At 49.6% G+C, this 14,409-nt stretch overlaps 1 protein-coding gene across 3 annotated transcripts; it reads right to left on the reverse strand.

Moving 5' to 3' along the window:
- Nucleotides 1-200: 200 nt before the first annotated feature.
- HMGB2 (high mobility group box 2) lies at nucleotides 201-10,635 on the reverse strand. 3 transcript variants are annotated; one of them, XM_033942535.1, is made up of 6 exons: nucleotides 10,465-10,603; nucleotides 9,941-10,020; nucleotides 9,520-9,691; nucleotides 9,010-9,158; nucleotides 8,618-8,792; nucleotides 201-720 (listed from the first exon to the last, which is right to left on the reverse strand). In XM_033942535.1, the coding sequence occupies exons 3-6, from the start codon at nucleotides 9,667-9,669 to the stop codon at nucleotides 559-561; spliced, it is 636 nt and encodes a 211-aa protein (XP_033798426.1). In that variant the 5' UTR covers nucleotides 9,670-9,691; nucleotides 9,941-10,020; nucleotides 10,465-10,603; the 3' UTR covers nucleotides 201-558. The 3 variants fall into 3 exon arrangements, with proteins under 3 accessions (XP_033798426.1, XP_033798436.1, XP_033798417.1); XM_033942545.1 differs by lacking the exons at nucleotides 9,941-10,020; nucleotides 10,465-10,603 and adding an exon at nucleotides 10,617-10,635; XM_033942526.1 differs by lacking the exon at nucleotides 9,941-10,020 and having other exon boundaries at nucleotides 10,465-10,610.
- Between the last annotated feature and the right edge of the window lie 3,774 nt (nucleotides 10,636-14,409).

Raw genomic sequence — 14,409 nt, forward strand, 5'->3', positions numbered from 1 at the left:
GCTTTGTGCACTGAATCAGTGAGGAAGAGGGAGCTGGCTCAAAGATAATGCCGCATCAATGGCACTGTGGACCGGCGGATGAAGAACACTGTTTTGGGCCTGATGCACATGCTGGCCCTGTGGACCGGCAGGAAATTTCTGTGGACTGGTGGTTGAAGAACACCGAGCTAGAACAAGTATGTCTACTTAGAAACCAGATGACATCTTCAAAAGTAATATACATTTATTACAAAAACTGCTATAAAAGTTAGAATGCACCAAAATCTACCAAAAATTCTGCTATTACATGATCTCCTTCTAGGTTTTACTGTACTACATCAGCAGGCTATCCTAATTAAAAACCTTAGAAACCTTTAAATATGCAGAAAACATTACACAGCTGTTACCAATGTGGCTCTCCACTACTTACATTAAAATATAAGTTTTCCCTAGAGAATCACATTACCTATACACAATTCTGTACAGTTTTTATAGAAAAGCCAACAAAAATGAGTTGCATTTTGAGTTCACATTCTCAGCAAATGAATTCCAGCACAATCTTTACAACAGGCATTCCATTCACTCGTCATCTTCTTCTTCTTCATCTTCTTCCTCCTCCTCTTCTTCTTCTTCTTCCTCATCCTCATCCTCAGGCTCTATCACTTTTTTGGATCCTGTAGGCCTACCAGGAGCTTTCTTTCCAGCATCACTTTTACCTTTGGCACGGTATGCTGCAACCTCCTACAAACAAATGCATCAATTAGAAGTTCACTAATACTATTACTCACAAACTCAACCAATGCATCTTTAATAATGTAGGGTGATAAATTGCAGAATACCACTTTTTAACACAGCATACTAAGTAGACCTTAAGAACCACACAGTTCTATAAAAACTGTAAAAGATCTACCTTTTACTCCTGCTTTAAAGCAACTTTTCAGTGAATGCTTACCTTTAATACCTTCTTATGTTTACAGTGTTTATTCTATTTTGTCTATTTACAATGTCAACTATTTTCTGTTGTATTCTGATCAGTTTTAATTGCTAATTTTTTTTTTTTTTTAATTAACACAATGGACCTCAGTTCTGACTCTGAGCCAATGCAGTTTTTAATACAGTAGACTCAGTTAATTGGCACCCGATGGGGATTGGCAAATGCTGGATAAATTGGTTGCTTGAGAGTTACTATTAAAAACAGGCCTAATACTATACCCCAATACCATAAACTCTTTATTGTCTTGAACATTAAATATTGAAACAAAGTACCATAAATAAAAGCAAATTAAGACAAAAAAAACAAACAAACTAACTTTGTGAATGCAGTGTGCAATTTTAAATAGCAGTCAAACTTTTCAACTTTGAATTTCAAGTAACTTAGGGGGGGGGGACCCCCCATCTCCACTTGTTAAGTCTGGCATCTCCTTCCTCCCTTCCCACCCTCCTTTCCTCACTCTACTTATGGGTCCAACATCCATGTCCCCCCCTGGGGTCTGGCCTTCAATGGACCCCCCCCCCACCCCCAATAGAGCTGATCTCTCTTACCTATGGCTCTTCTCAAAGCAGCAACGTTGTAAACAGATTGCTTGTGGCCAACCCTGGCAGGGTCTTTCCTCTGCTGCAAAAGGCCCTGCTAGGGCTGGGGGGGGGGGGGGTTATCATCGGATCAGATTTTTTTTTTTTTTTTGCCAGTTGACTAGGATTCTACTGTACTGAGTTTTGCTCATTTGTCTTACCTCAGTCTACTTCCAATTTAGAAAACACTTCCAGTGTGCAGGGAGAAAAAGCACAGTTACTTACCGTAACAGGTGTTATCCAGGGACAGCAGGCATATATTCTCACATATGGGGGTGACGTCATCTACGGAGCCCCGGCGCGGACAGCTTTTCAAGCAAACTTGATTGAAGTTTCAAGTTTGCACACTGCACCACGCATGTGCATGCCTTCTCGCCCACTAGAGGGCGCATCCCACCTCGTGGTCCTCAGTTCCATAACTAGCAAGGAAGCCATCCCCGGGGAGGCGGGCGGGTTGTGAGAATATATGCCTGCTGTCCCTGGATAACACCTGTTACGGTAAGTAACTGTGCTTTATCCCAGGACAAGCAGGCATGATATTCTCACATGTGGGTGACCTCCAAGCTAACCCAAACAGGGCAGGTGGGAGGATGGCAATTTAGGAAAACAGATTTTGCAATACTGACTGGCCAAACCGGCCGTCACTCCTGGATAGAGTGTCCAGACAGTAATGAGAGGTGAATGTATGAACCGAAGACCAAGTGGCAGCCTTACATATGTCCTCCATCGGAGTGGATCGGAGAAAAGCTATCGAAGCTGCCATTGCTCGGACCTTGTGACCCGTGACCCGACCCGGGGGAGGAAGGCCAGCCTGAGCGTAGCAAAAGGAAATGCAAGCGGCCAACCAGTTAGACAGAGTGCGCTTGGAAACTGGATGCCCTAATCGATTGGGATCGAAGGACAAAAACAATTGAGGGACCTTCCGATGAGACCTGGTGCGTTGAAGATAATATGCCAACGCCCTCTTACAGTCAAGCGTGTGAAGCGCCGTCTCGCCAGGATGGGAGTGGGGCTTCGGGAAGAACACAGGAAGGACAATGGACTGATTGAGGTGGAAGTCAGAAACAACTTTAGGTAAAAACTTAGGATGGGTGCGGAGAACCACCTTGTCGTGATGAAAGACAGTGAAAGGAGGGTCCGCAACCAAGGCTTGCAACTCCCCAATCCGCCTGGCGGAGGTGAGGGCAATCAGAAACACCGCCTTCCAAGTCAGAAATTTCAAGAGGGACTTGTTGAGTGGCTCAAAAGGGGGTTTCATCAGTTGAGCCAGAACTACATTCAAATTCCACACGACAGACGGAGGCTTAAGAGGGGGGCAAACCCTGAGTAACCCTTTCATGAAGCGTGTCACCAAGGGATGGAGTGACAGAGGGCGTCCCTCCAGAGGTTGGTGGAAAGCAGAAATCGCACTGAGATGAACCCGCACCGAAGTGGTTTTCAAGCCGGAGCGCGACAAATGAAATAAATATTCTAAAACCGAGGATACCGGAACTGATACCGGATCCAGGTGAAAAGACGAACACCAGGTGGAAAACCTGGTCCATTTCTGCGCATAGCAAAGCCTCGTCGAGATCTTGCGGGAGGCTTCCAACACCTCCTTCACCGATTGAGACAGGTCCGGAGGAGTCAGGGAACAAGAAACCAGGCTGTCAGGTGCAATGACTGCAGATTGGGATGTAACATGGATCCTTGACTCTGAGACAGCAGAGAAGGAGAGACAGGCAGGGGAAGAGGCTCCCTGGCACTGAGCTGGAGCAGCAGGGAGAACCAGTGCTGACGCGGCCACCGAGGTGCTATGAGAATCATCGTGGCCGTGGACGATTTTAGGTGTACCAACGTTCGCATGATCAGAGGGAACGGAGGGAATGCATACAGGAACCTCCCTTCCCAGTCGAGTAGGAAGGCATCCGCTTCCAGACGGTCCTGCGAGTACATCCGAGAACAATATAGTGGTAGTTTGTGTGTCTCCGGAGAGGCAAACAGATCCACCTGTGGCGTTCCCCAGCGAGCGAAAACCTCGCGTAGAACTGCTGAGTGTAGAGTCCACTCGTGCGGTTGCAGAAGTCGACTGAGTTTGTCCGCCAGGCAATTCCGTTCTCCTTGGATGTAGATCGCCCGGAGGAAGATGTTCCGGGAGGCCGCCCACTCCCAGAGGCGAAGAGCCTCGGAGCAGAGGGGCCATGACCCCGTTCCTCCCTGCTTGTTCACATAATACATTGCCACCTGATTGTCCATGCGGACGAGGACCACCTGGTCCTGCAATATGTGAACGAAGGCTCGAAGTGCTAGGAAGATGGCCCGCAGCTCTAGCACGTTGATATGACACTGACGGTCTTCTGCCGACCACAGGCCCTGCGTGCGAAGACCGTCGAGATGGGCTCCCCACGCGTACTCCGAGGAGTCCGTGGTCAGGACCTTGCGAAAAGGCGGAGTGCGGAACAATAGCCCCATGGACAGATTTGAAGAGTCTGTCCACCAACGCAGCGATTTCCGCAAGGGCGGAGTCACCGAAATGAGGCGAGACACCGGGTCGCACTCCTGACGCCACTGGGACGCGAGGGTCCACTGAGGGATCCTCAGATGTAGCCTCGCAAACGGCGTGACATGTACCGTCGAGGCCATATGGCCCAGCAGCATCATCATGCGCTTGGCCGACACCCTCGATAGTTGAGAGACCTGGCGGCTCATCCGTACCAAGGCTTCCAACCGCTGGGTCGGCAGGTAGGAGCGTAGGCGCACCGTGTCCAGCACCGCACCTATGAATTGAAGAGACTGCGACGGCCTCAACTGAGACTTTGGAAAGTTTATCTCGAACCCGAGAGTTTGCAGGAAGGCAATAGACTGTCGGGTCGCTGAGATAACCCCCTCCCTGGTCGGGGCTTTGATGAGCCAATCGTCCAGGTAAGGGAACACATGGAGTCCACGTGACCTGAGGGCTGCTGCAACCACCACCATGCACTTCGTGAATACTCGTGGGGACGCGGCCAGGCCGAAGGGCAGTACCCTGTACTGGAGGTGGAGGTCCCCCACCTGGAATCGTAAGAATCTTCGACAGGCGGGGTGCACCGGAACATGGGTGTATGCTTCCTTCAGGTCGAGGGAGCACATCCAGTCCCCTTCCTCCAAGAGGGGATACAAAACCGGGAGAGATAGCATTCGAAACTTCTCCCGGGCCAGGAATTTGTTGAGCTTCCTGAGGTCCAGTATGGGGCGCAGGTCCCCCGTCTTTTTTGGGACCAAAAAGTAGCGGGAGTAAAACCCCGTACCCCACTGGTCCTTGGGGACCGGCTCGACCGCCCGAAGCTTCAAGAGGGCTTTGGCTTCGGTTATAAGGGTCGGTAGCTGCGAACGGTTGCAGGGGACTAAACTTGGGGGACTGTCCGGCGGCGAGGACACAAAGTTGAGCGAGTAGCCCTCGGAGACGATCCGGAGCACCCAAGCGTCTGAGGTAATCCCGGTCCATGCCTCCCGGAAGGACCGAAGACGGCCCCCGATAGGAAGGGTTTCCTGTGAAAGTGCGGAGGGGAACCCGCCCCGTCCGCTCAGCCCGTCAAAAGGAAGGCGCGGGCTTAGAAGGGCCCTGCGCCGGGGCTTGGGTTTGTCCCCCTCTGCCTCGCTGAGACGGACGTCTCGGAGGCGGTCTCGAGAAAGCCGGGGTCGACTTCTGAGGGTATCGGCGCGGCGGAGGCCGAAAGGGTTTCTGCGGCGGGGGCCTAGGTTTGGGGCGGACCAGGGATGCTAGAGAGCGCTCCTGTTCCGACAAGCGCTTGGTCGCCGCATCCAATGACTCGTCGAATAACTCGGACCCCACACAAGGCAAGTCTGCCAGGCGTTCCTGCAGGTTTGGGTCCATGTCGAGGGTGCGAAGCCAGGCCAAGCGGCGCATGGCCACCGCGAGGGCCGACACCCTCGAAACCAGCTCAAAGGCGTCGTACACTGCATGGAATAGGTACAACCGCAATTGAGACAGGTTGGACATAAACTTATCGAATCCTGCTCTTTGGGAGTCGGGTAACGAGTTTCGATATTGAGGAAGGTCCTTCACCATACCACGCAAATAGGAGGAAAAGGTGAAGGCGTAATTTAGAACCCTGGTGGCCATCAGGGAATTTGAATAGAGGCGACGGCCAAACTTGTCCAGGGTCCGCCCCTCCCTGCCTGGTGGAACCGCCGCAGAAACCCGTGAGGGCTGTGATTTTTTAAGAGCAGACTCCACCAGAAGAGACTGGTGTGAGAGCTGCGCCTTATCGAACCCTTTGGGGGGAATCGTCCTATACTTCGATTCCATTTTTGAAGGCACAGACGTGACTGTAAGAGGGTTTGACAAGTTCTTCAGCCAGGTTTGCAGAAGGACACTGTTGAGAGGGAGTCTAGGCACCTCTCTAGGAAGAGTGGGGAGGTCCTGTTCCTCCAAAAATTCTTTGGAATACCGAGAACCTACCATCAGGTCAATCCCCAGGGCTTGGGCCATGTCCTGAACGAAGGATGAAAATGAGGACGGCCTAGCCTGGGGAGACGGGGTTCTCGACCGCCCCACCGAGGAGAGGGGGGAGGCCTCATGGGAATAATGAGGATCCCTAACCGATCCCGAATCCCAGGATCCCCTCTCGAGGGCCCTCGAGGGGGAAGGGGAAGTTATCCTCCTCGCAGAACCCTTGGGTGAGGACCCAGGGGTTCGTGGGACACTCTCCCGTTTCCTCGGCGAGGCGGCCCGGGAAGACTTCCCACGAGGTGAGCGGAGGAGCCTCGGGTTGTCGAGGCGCAACTCCGACACCTGCAGCGCCTCGCCCCCGAACGACGAGGAACGGTCGCGCCGAGGCGAGCCTCGGGGCCGCTTAGACTTCCTCGATCGACGCCCCGTCCGAGGTCGCGTCGAGGGCGAGGCGTGCCTGGAAGACCCGGAGGAAGAGGAGGAAAGACGGCGCACTCTGCGCAACTTTTCTTTGGGCCTTACACTCCGCTCAGGGGGTTCCCCCGAGGTCGAGGTCCGGGGCGGGGCCGAGACCGAGGTGAACGGGGCCACAGTACCCGAGACCGAGGTCGCCGAGGCCGGGGCTCCCGAGGGAGCCGAGGCCGGGGCCTCCGAGACCGACGGCGCCCCGGCCGAGGTCGAGGCCGCCGGAACCGCAGCACGCTGCAACACTTCCAGGGCTCCCGACAGCTCCGATGAGATCAGAGCTCGGAGGAGATCCTGGAAGGCCGGAATCCCCACGAAGGTGGGGAGTTCCGAGTCCGGGGCACACTCCCTGGAGGGCGACCTCGGTCTCGAGTATTCCCTCGGGGTGTGCGGAGTCGAGGTCCGATGCGGGGCCAGGGTCGACCCACCCGCCTTGGCCTGACTCGAGGATGGCTTCTTTGCTGAAGGGGATGGAACAGAGGACTTACCCGAAGCTTGCTTCACTGACGACGCCTTCGAGGAAGAGGGCCGAGGCCCCCGAGGACGCCGAGGCCGAGGTCAAGGCCGGGGCCGAAGCCGAGGCCGACGTCGAGGCCTTAGGCGGCGCGTCGACGGCGAACAATTCGGCCATTCTTGCCTTACGGCGACGGAGGGCCCTGTTTTGGAAGGTAGCACAACGATCACACGAGTCTGTCGGATGTTCGGGCCCAAGACAGACAATGCACCACCGGTGAGGGTCGGTGATGGAAAGCAACCTCTCACACCGGCTGCACTTTTTGAATCCCGTAACAGGACGGGACATCCACGAAGAAAAAGAAGAAGGCCGGGAACGTACCGACGTCCCGCGGCCACGGCTTCCGGGAGCCCCCGGAGCCCGAGGAAAAACGAAAGACTTTTTTTTTTTTTGAAAGGAACCGAAAAGAAAAACAGCACCGCGAACTAATTCGAAGGGAAAACAAACTAAACGCGGCAGCTAGAAGGCAAAAACACTGGAGCTCAGATCCACAGGGCTTTCTTGCTCCGCGGAAAAATTTGAACTGAGGACCACGAGGTGGGATGCGCCCTCTAGTGGGCGAGAAGGCATGCACATGCGTGGTGCAGTGTGCAAACTTGAAACTTCAATCAAGTTTGCTTGAAAAGCTGTCCGCGCCGGGGCTCCGTAGATGACGTCACCCCCATATGTGAGAATATCATGCCTGCTTGTCCTGGGATAAAAACAAAAACAACAACCAAGCACAAGCAATGTGCTAATTGCTAGGTTTTACTGAATGGTGCTAGAGGTTTTTAGTGCAGGCCGCTGAGGTAAATGCTCTGATGCTTCTATGAGTGTCGGAACATTTACCTCATGGGACTGCACTAAAATCCTCTAGCGCTGTTTAAACCCTATATGACAGCACTATAGGCATACAATGATCTAAAAAGAAAGTTATTCCCAGTGTAAAACAAAAATACAAATGTTGCATTAAAACCCTTAAGGCAGATTTTAACTTTCAACACTGTCTATTTGGCAGCCTAGGTGTCACACCCACCTCAGATGATCCAAGTATTTTCTTGCCCCCTAATATTCACCAAAGAACCTTCTCTCCTCCCTTAACTTTCAGATCTCTCCTACATCTCAGAAAGATTTTTATGGCTGTTTTTCACCCTTTCCCTCCCACATAAAATACACCACAGGCCCAAGTGGACCCTCCAACCACCCCTCCCATGCATCTCCAACATCAGCAATGTTGCCCACTCATCCCTGCCTCTGCTGTCACCTTGGAGAAATCCATCATTGGGATCAATCTGTCAGGAATGTTTCACCATTAACTAAATGCATTAATTTTAAGTAGCTCTAATTAAGTCTGCTTTTTATAAGAGTTTACAAATATTTTTAATGTTTTCTGTATTGTATTTGCATTTATTAGGAAGGTTTGTCCGAAACACGGACCATGTCGGGTCCCTTGATTGGTAAAAGGGTTTTATTTTACTTATTTGCATTTCAATTTTGGTACAATAAATTTTTGCCTGCATCTTGTACACAGTCTGCAGTTTTGTTTGTTTCTCCTGCTTGTTTTTTCTCCAGACAAAGTTGGACTTTCTCCTTTGTTTTGTTGCTCTAATTAAGTCACCAGACCTAGGATTAATAGGCAGAAAAAATATAAATGCCAATTTAAATCCTAAACATACCTTTTCATACTTTTCTTTTAGTTTTGCTGCTTTTTGTTCATGTGGTAGTTTATCCTTGGCACTTTGCTCAGCCCACATTTCACCCAGCTTTTTAGCAGTATCTCCAATTGACAACCCTGGGTTTTCACTCTTGATTTTTGGCCGATGCTCTGCGCAGAAGAGGAAGAAAGCAGAACTAAAAAGACAAAAGAGTTTACTTAATTTTTAAAGCCTGAACTATGAATATTTTACTAGAACATTTATTCATAGGCAGAATGGAGTGGGTTATAGCCCAACCAAATTTTGGTCCCACACAAAAGTAGTATCTTTGGGCAGGCAGAGCAAAGGCTAATTAGTTTTTGTTTGGCACCCTCAACTAAAAAGTTGTTCTGCTGCCCTTTGGGTTTACTTACGGTGGCCTTTTTGGTGCATTTGGGTCCTTCTTTTTCTTGGTCTTCTTTTCACCCTTAGGAGGAATATAGTTTTTCATTTCTCTATCATAACGAGCTTTATCATTCTTAGCAAGGTCTTCAAATTTTCCTTTTTCCTTTGCAGACATCGTCTAAAATGTGCGTAAATTGTACAAAATCAAAAGTAAAGTAAAAAAAATTAGAACTACAACACGGTCAGTCAGTTACTTACACAAAGAGTAAACATTAGGAATACCTAGAAGTATTAAGTTAACAGCCTTTAAATACTTGACAGAATGGCTTCTGTAACCAAACTAGATTCATTCATTTTCATACAGATATCTTGTCTCTCTCTCAAGGTCAGAGAGAAACTGCAACATTGCTAAAGGGTTAGGATGTCAATTCTACCAATAAAAGGGTCTGAAAAAAGTTGTGTTCAGAACAGAAATCTAATGCAAATATGTTAAGAGATTTAATGCATTCTTAAAGGTTTTGCCGCTGCTGTCTGCTCACCTTCCACCTCTCTGAGCACTTCTTGGAAAACTCGGCGAAGTTGACCGAGGCATCTGGATGCTTCTTCTTGTGCTCCTCCCTACACGTTTGCACGAAGAAAGCATAAGAGGACATCTTCCCCCGCGGTTTGTTTGGATCTCCTTTACCCATTGTGCAAGGTCGAATTTCACCTCTAAAACATAAACAAAATAAAAAGTTAAAGCTGAACCGAGGCCGCTGTAGTAGGCGGAAGTATTCTTAAAGGCTTCCCGTAAACAAGTCCCCCACCTCCTTCCCCCTCGTCTTGTGAAACTCTTTCCCACCCACTTTCCGTCCTCCAGCGCGGAATAGGGAGGCAAGCAAAGCTTCTGTAGTTTCCCGCCCAAAACGACAGCAGAAATGGCGGAACAAGTTTAAAGCCTATAACGCGAAAAAGTCATACCTTAAACTTGAGAAGCGCAGACCCCGTAACGCCGACTTCGCGCAGAAGCAGTCACTTCCTCCCTAGCAGGTCGATAATAGCTTTAAAAAAAACCAAACACAAAAACCCGCCAAACTTAATACAAGAAAAGGTTTAAAAGCTAACTAACTATACACGAGGCACTCACCTAAGCGCAGCGTTATGACCCTTCCCGCCCCTTCGCGTGATAAATCCGGAAAAGGTACGCGACAAATTTCTACCACGCACCTTCCTTCCCCGTTGCCTCTCGCGCCCAAGGAAAAGTTTGAAGCTTTACGCGCGCGAGCTTACCACCACAAAAAAAAAAAATCCCAAATAAGATGGGGGAGAAATTCCATAGAAAATAGGTAAAAGGATTATCTCCCATCCCCCTCAACTACCACTCCGAAAAATATTTTACCCCCAATTACTTCCTTTCTAGTCTTCTTACATACCCCAAAACCAATTACCAAGAAAAAAAACATATACATTCTTTAAAGAAAGAAAACATGCTAAAAAGAACTTACAGCGTGCGCACTAGGAAAAAGCCGATCTTCCTGCTAACTTGTACTTGTCTACTCCCGCCTTGAAATGGTATATCGCCAACGTAATAACAGTCTCTTGTTTTCCACAATGCTCCCAGCCACAGTAGCTTAATAGTTACTCAGCGAGTACCCACCCACTGGCGCCCTATTGTCTCATTCCGTCCATTCAAACCGGAAAGATACCCGCCTCTTCCCTTGGAGAGGAACCAGATTGGCTGTCCGCCATTCCTGAAAGACGTCACTAGACCACCTATTAAGGTAGGTTGAGCGCTTTAGCCTTACTCGTTCGAACTGGTTAAGAGGGGGAAGGTGGGCGTGGATGGCGGCATTTTTTAAATTGGCGGGACCCCGTGGGATTGGTTGTTATATTATATTCTGGTTAGAATTGGTCAACAGTCGGCAGATTAGCGTGGTTTAAAAATACAAAAAAAAAAAGAACAAACGGAGGCGTTGTTGAAAGAACTTAAAGAAGTAATTGATCATTTCTGCGTTGAATAGTGAACGTGGCGGTTCTTATTGTTGCTGTATGGATAATGTTCTGTGCATTTTTATTTACGTTTTAAATCGAGTGTTTATGTAGATTCTGGTCTTTTTGTCTTAATATGGTATCTCTTAACTACATATATAGTTCTGTATTTGTCCTATTATCTCGGTTGTTATTCCGAACCGTTTTGCTGTCTTTTCAGTCCTTGTAGGTATTCTCCCTTAATAACTACTAGTGTCCTAATGCTACTACCGTATTTGTAATTTCTGTAGCGCTGAAAGGTGTACGCAGCGCTGTACATTTAACATTGAATAGATGGTCTCGGAAGATTCTATTAACAAACATCGTAAAAAACGTTGCTGTGCCTTAAAAAGAAACGTGTATTGTATCTTAAAGTTCAGCATGTTGGTTGTCATAAACAACTTGCAGTACTTCTTGGTGTCCAAACAGACTTATTCTTGAGATGCATCAGTTTTTACCTAACAATTTCTTCTGTTCTTATCCTTGGACTCTATTTTTTCTTATTTTGTTTCCCGTTTATGTTAAAGGATGAATGTTTTTTTTGTCTTTGGACTATACAGTATTTTCCTTTTCTTTATTAAAGTTTTTACATTTTGTTAGGCCCACGTTTTTTTTTTTTTAGATTGCTCTTCCAAAAATACCCCAAAATAGTTTATAATGCGCTAACAATACTGGTGCCTTCTCTGAGCAAGCTGAAAAGTAGACAATGAAGGCACTGTACTCCATAGATACTGTCTGATTAACTGATGTTATCTGCAGCACTCTACTCCTAAAGGTTTGCACAAGCATTAACATCTGTATTGAAGTATGGATGTGCAATTGTAAAGCCTTAAGCATAAAGGATCATGTTTCAAAAAAAAGGATGAGATAATCACAGAGAATCTTTATATAACAAGAGAATGGGATCAAAGCAAAGAAACATAGAGGGGTATAACCTGCACAAAGTACAGTGGTACCTCGGTTTGCGAGTGTTTTGCAAGACGAGCAAAACATTCGCAAATCGGTGCCTCGGAAACCGAGCGTGCCTCGATTTACGAGTGCCCCCCTGCGATGCGGCACCCTCCGCTCGCGTCACACCCCCCTCCCCGCCGCGATCCGGCATCCACCCACCCGATCACATTTCTTACCCCTGTTTGGCACTGGCACCAATGCACAGGACATGCTGGTGCCGGTGCCCAAAAATCTGCCTCCTTCACCCTGGGCCTTGAGCATCTGCGCATGCTCAAGGCCTTCGGGTTCCTGTTCTCTCCGAGATTCTCGGATCAAACGGGAACCCTAAGGCCTTGAGCATGCACAGTTGCTCAAGGCCCAGCGCGAAGGAGGCAGATCTTCCGGCACCGGCATGTCCTGTGCGTTGGTGCCGGTGTCAAACAGGGTTAAGAAATGTGATCGGGTGGGTGGGTGGATGCCTGGGGGATGCTGGATTGCGGCGGGGAGGGGGTGCGCCGGATTGCAGGGGAGGGGGGCGAAACGAGCGGGGGGGGATGGCAGATCATAGTGGGGCCTTCATGAGCAGGGGGAGCAATGCCGGTTCTTGGGGGGGGGGGGAGGAGCAGCGCCGCTGGCCTTGGGGGTGGGAACGTATCAAAGCGAGTTTCCATTATTTCCTATGGGGAAACTCACTTTGATATACGAGTATTTTGGTTTACGAGCATGCTTCTGGAACGAATTATGCTCGTAAACCAAGGTACCACTGTAATTGGTACAATCTTAAACATAAAGCAGACAGAACAAGCAGGCTAAGAACAGCCATACTGGGTCAGACCAATGGTCCATCTAGCCTAGTATTCTTGGTGGCCAATTCAGGTCACAAGTACCTGGCAGAAATCCAATTCAGTAGTGAAGACAGTAGCTGTTGCTGGGCACGATGGACCACTGGTCTGACCCAGCAGCAACAATTCTTATGTAAATCTGCAGAAGGGTGTCACTCCAAAACTCTGAACTCTTCTGCTGTTGAGAACAGTTCCCTCTTCAGTTTTTCCTTCTGCAAACAAACTCAGAAGGTGTGTTCTGATCTGATCTGCTTTTTATTATTTGCAGGTATTTTTGCTATCGGTCTTTGAATTTTGTGCATGACTTCTGTGCTTGGGCTTACTCTGCTGGAGAAAGGACACAGTTCCACATGATGGACTGCTGCTCCCAGGCCAACCTCTTTGAGCACCTGTGGAGCCAGCCTGCTTGGTGTCTCTTCAGGAGCTTGAGATCTCTTTCCCTGGGAACTGAGTTGCCTGCTGACTTAGAGGTTAGAGGCTTTGGGGTCCCTGAATAACAACCTCCTGGGTATCAGGGAGTGAACTGAAGTTTCTCCCCCTGGCATTTTGTGTGGACTTTCAGGGGTGGGAGTCCGCTGTGGTCAGGGTCCGCCTGACTGGCAGTTAGAACATATCCATCAGTGGACTTGTTCCTGGCTATTTCTGAGGCAGAAAATCCTTTTATCCCAGGACAAGCAGGCAGCATATTCTCTACATGTGGGTGATTTCATCCACGGAGCCCCGTCGCGAACAGCTTTTCAAGCAAACTTGATTGAAGATCTCAAAGTTTGCTAGTGCTGCCCACGCATGCGTGTGCCTTCCCGCTCCACTAGAGGGCGAATCCCCTCCTCGTGGTTTTTAGTTCTTAGTTTTCTGCGGAGCCAGAAAGCCCTGTCTCTCTTTGCGTTCTTCTAAGTGCCTTTCTAGCACCGCAGCTTCTTTATTTTGTTCGGGAGTCGCTGTGCGGTTCATTACTTCGTTTTGCTACTTGATTGTGTATTTTTGTCTTTTCGACTCGGTGACCGGGGGCTCCCGGTTCGCCGTGGCCGTCTATCCCTTATGTCCCGGCCTCTTACCGGGTTTAAGAAGTGCTCCCAGTGCGGTCGGGTTATTTCAATCACAGACCCGCACCACTGGTGTATTCTGTGCCTGGGTGCTGATCACCTGATGGACTCCTTATGCCACTCTTCAGCCTCGGGCTCTTCGGCGACTTAGGGCCAGGATTGCGGAGCTCTTCGCCATGGAGACTGCTCCTGCTTCGACCCCGGTCTCAGCCTCTACCTCGGTCTCGACGTCGGCCTCGAAGACCTCGGCCCCGGGCAAGTCTCCCTCGACCTCGAAGGGCTTGGCGGCCTTGACCTCGAAGACCTCGGCTTCGGGTAAGTCTCCTCTTCCTCCTTCAGGTTCAGTTCAGCTGCCGAAGAAGCCTCCCTCGGAGTCTGGCCATCCAGGTGGTGAGACCACCCTCCAAGACCTCCAAGCGTGCTTCCACCATACGGGAATACTCTTCCTCGAGGTCACCCTTGGTGGAACGCACTGCTGCACCTGCTCGGCCTAATATGGTCACGGTGCCGATGTTCGAGGAGGTGCTGAAGGCGATCATCTCCTCGGAGCTCTCCTCCACTTTGGCTCAGCTCGCTCCTGCCTCGACCTTGCGCGTTGTGAACCAGC

The sequence above is a fragment of the Geotrypetes seraphini genome, chromosome 1 (assembly GCF_902459505.1).
Source record: "Geotrypetes seraphini chromosome 1, aGeoSer1.1, whole genome shotgun sequence".
Taxonomy (NCBI): Eukaryota; Metazoa; Chordata; class Amphibia; order Gymnophiona; family Dermophiidae; genus Geotrypetes; species Geotrypetes seraphini.

Coding starts and splice junctions, on each gene's coding strand:
- HMGB2 (XM_033942545.1), bottom strand. CDS start 9,669: ATGGGTAAAGGAGATCCAAACAAACCGCGGGGGAAGATGTCCTCTTAT. Junction 9,159..9,519: donor AGTGCTCAGAGAGGTGGAAG/GTGAGCAGACAG, acceptor CGCACATTTTAG/ACGATGTCTGCAAAGGAAAA. Junction 721..8,617: donor TAAAAGAAAAGTATGAAAAG/GTATGTTTAGGA, acceptor ATTTGTTTGTAG/GAGGTTGCAGCATACCGTGC.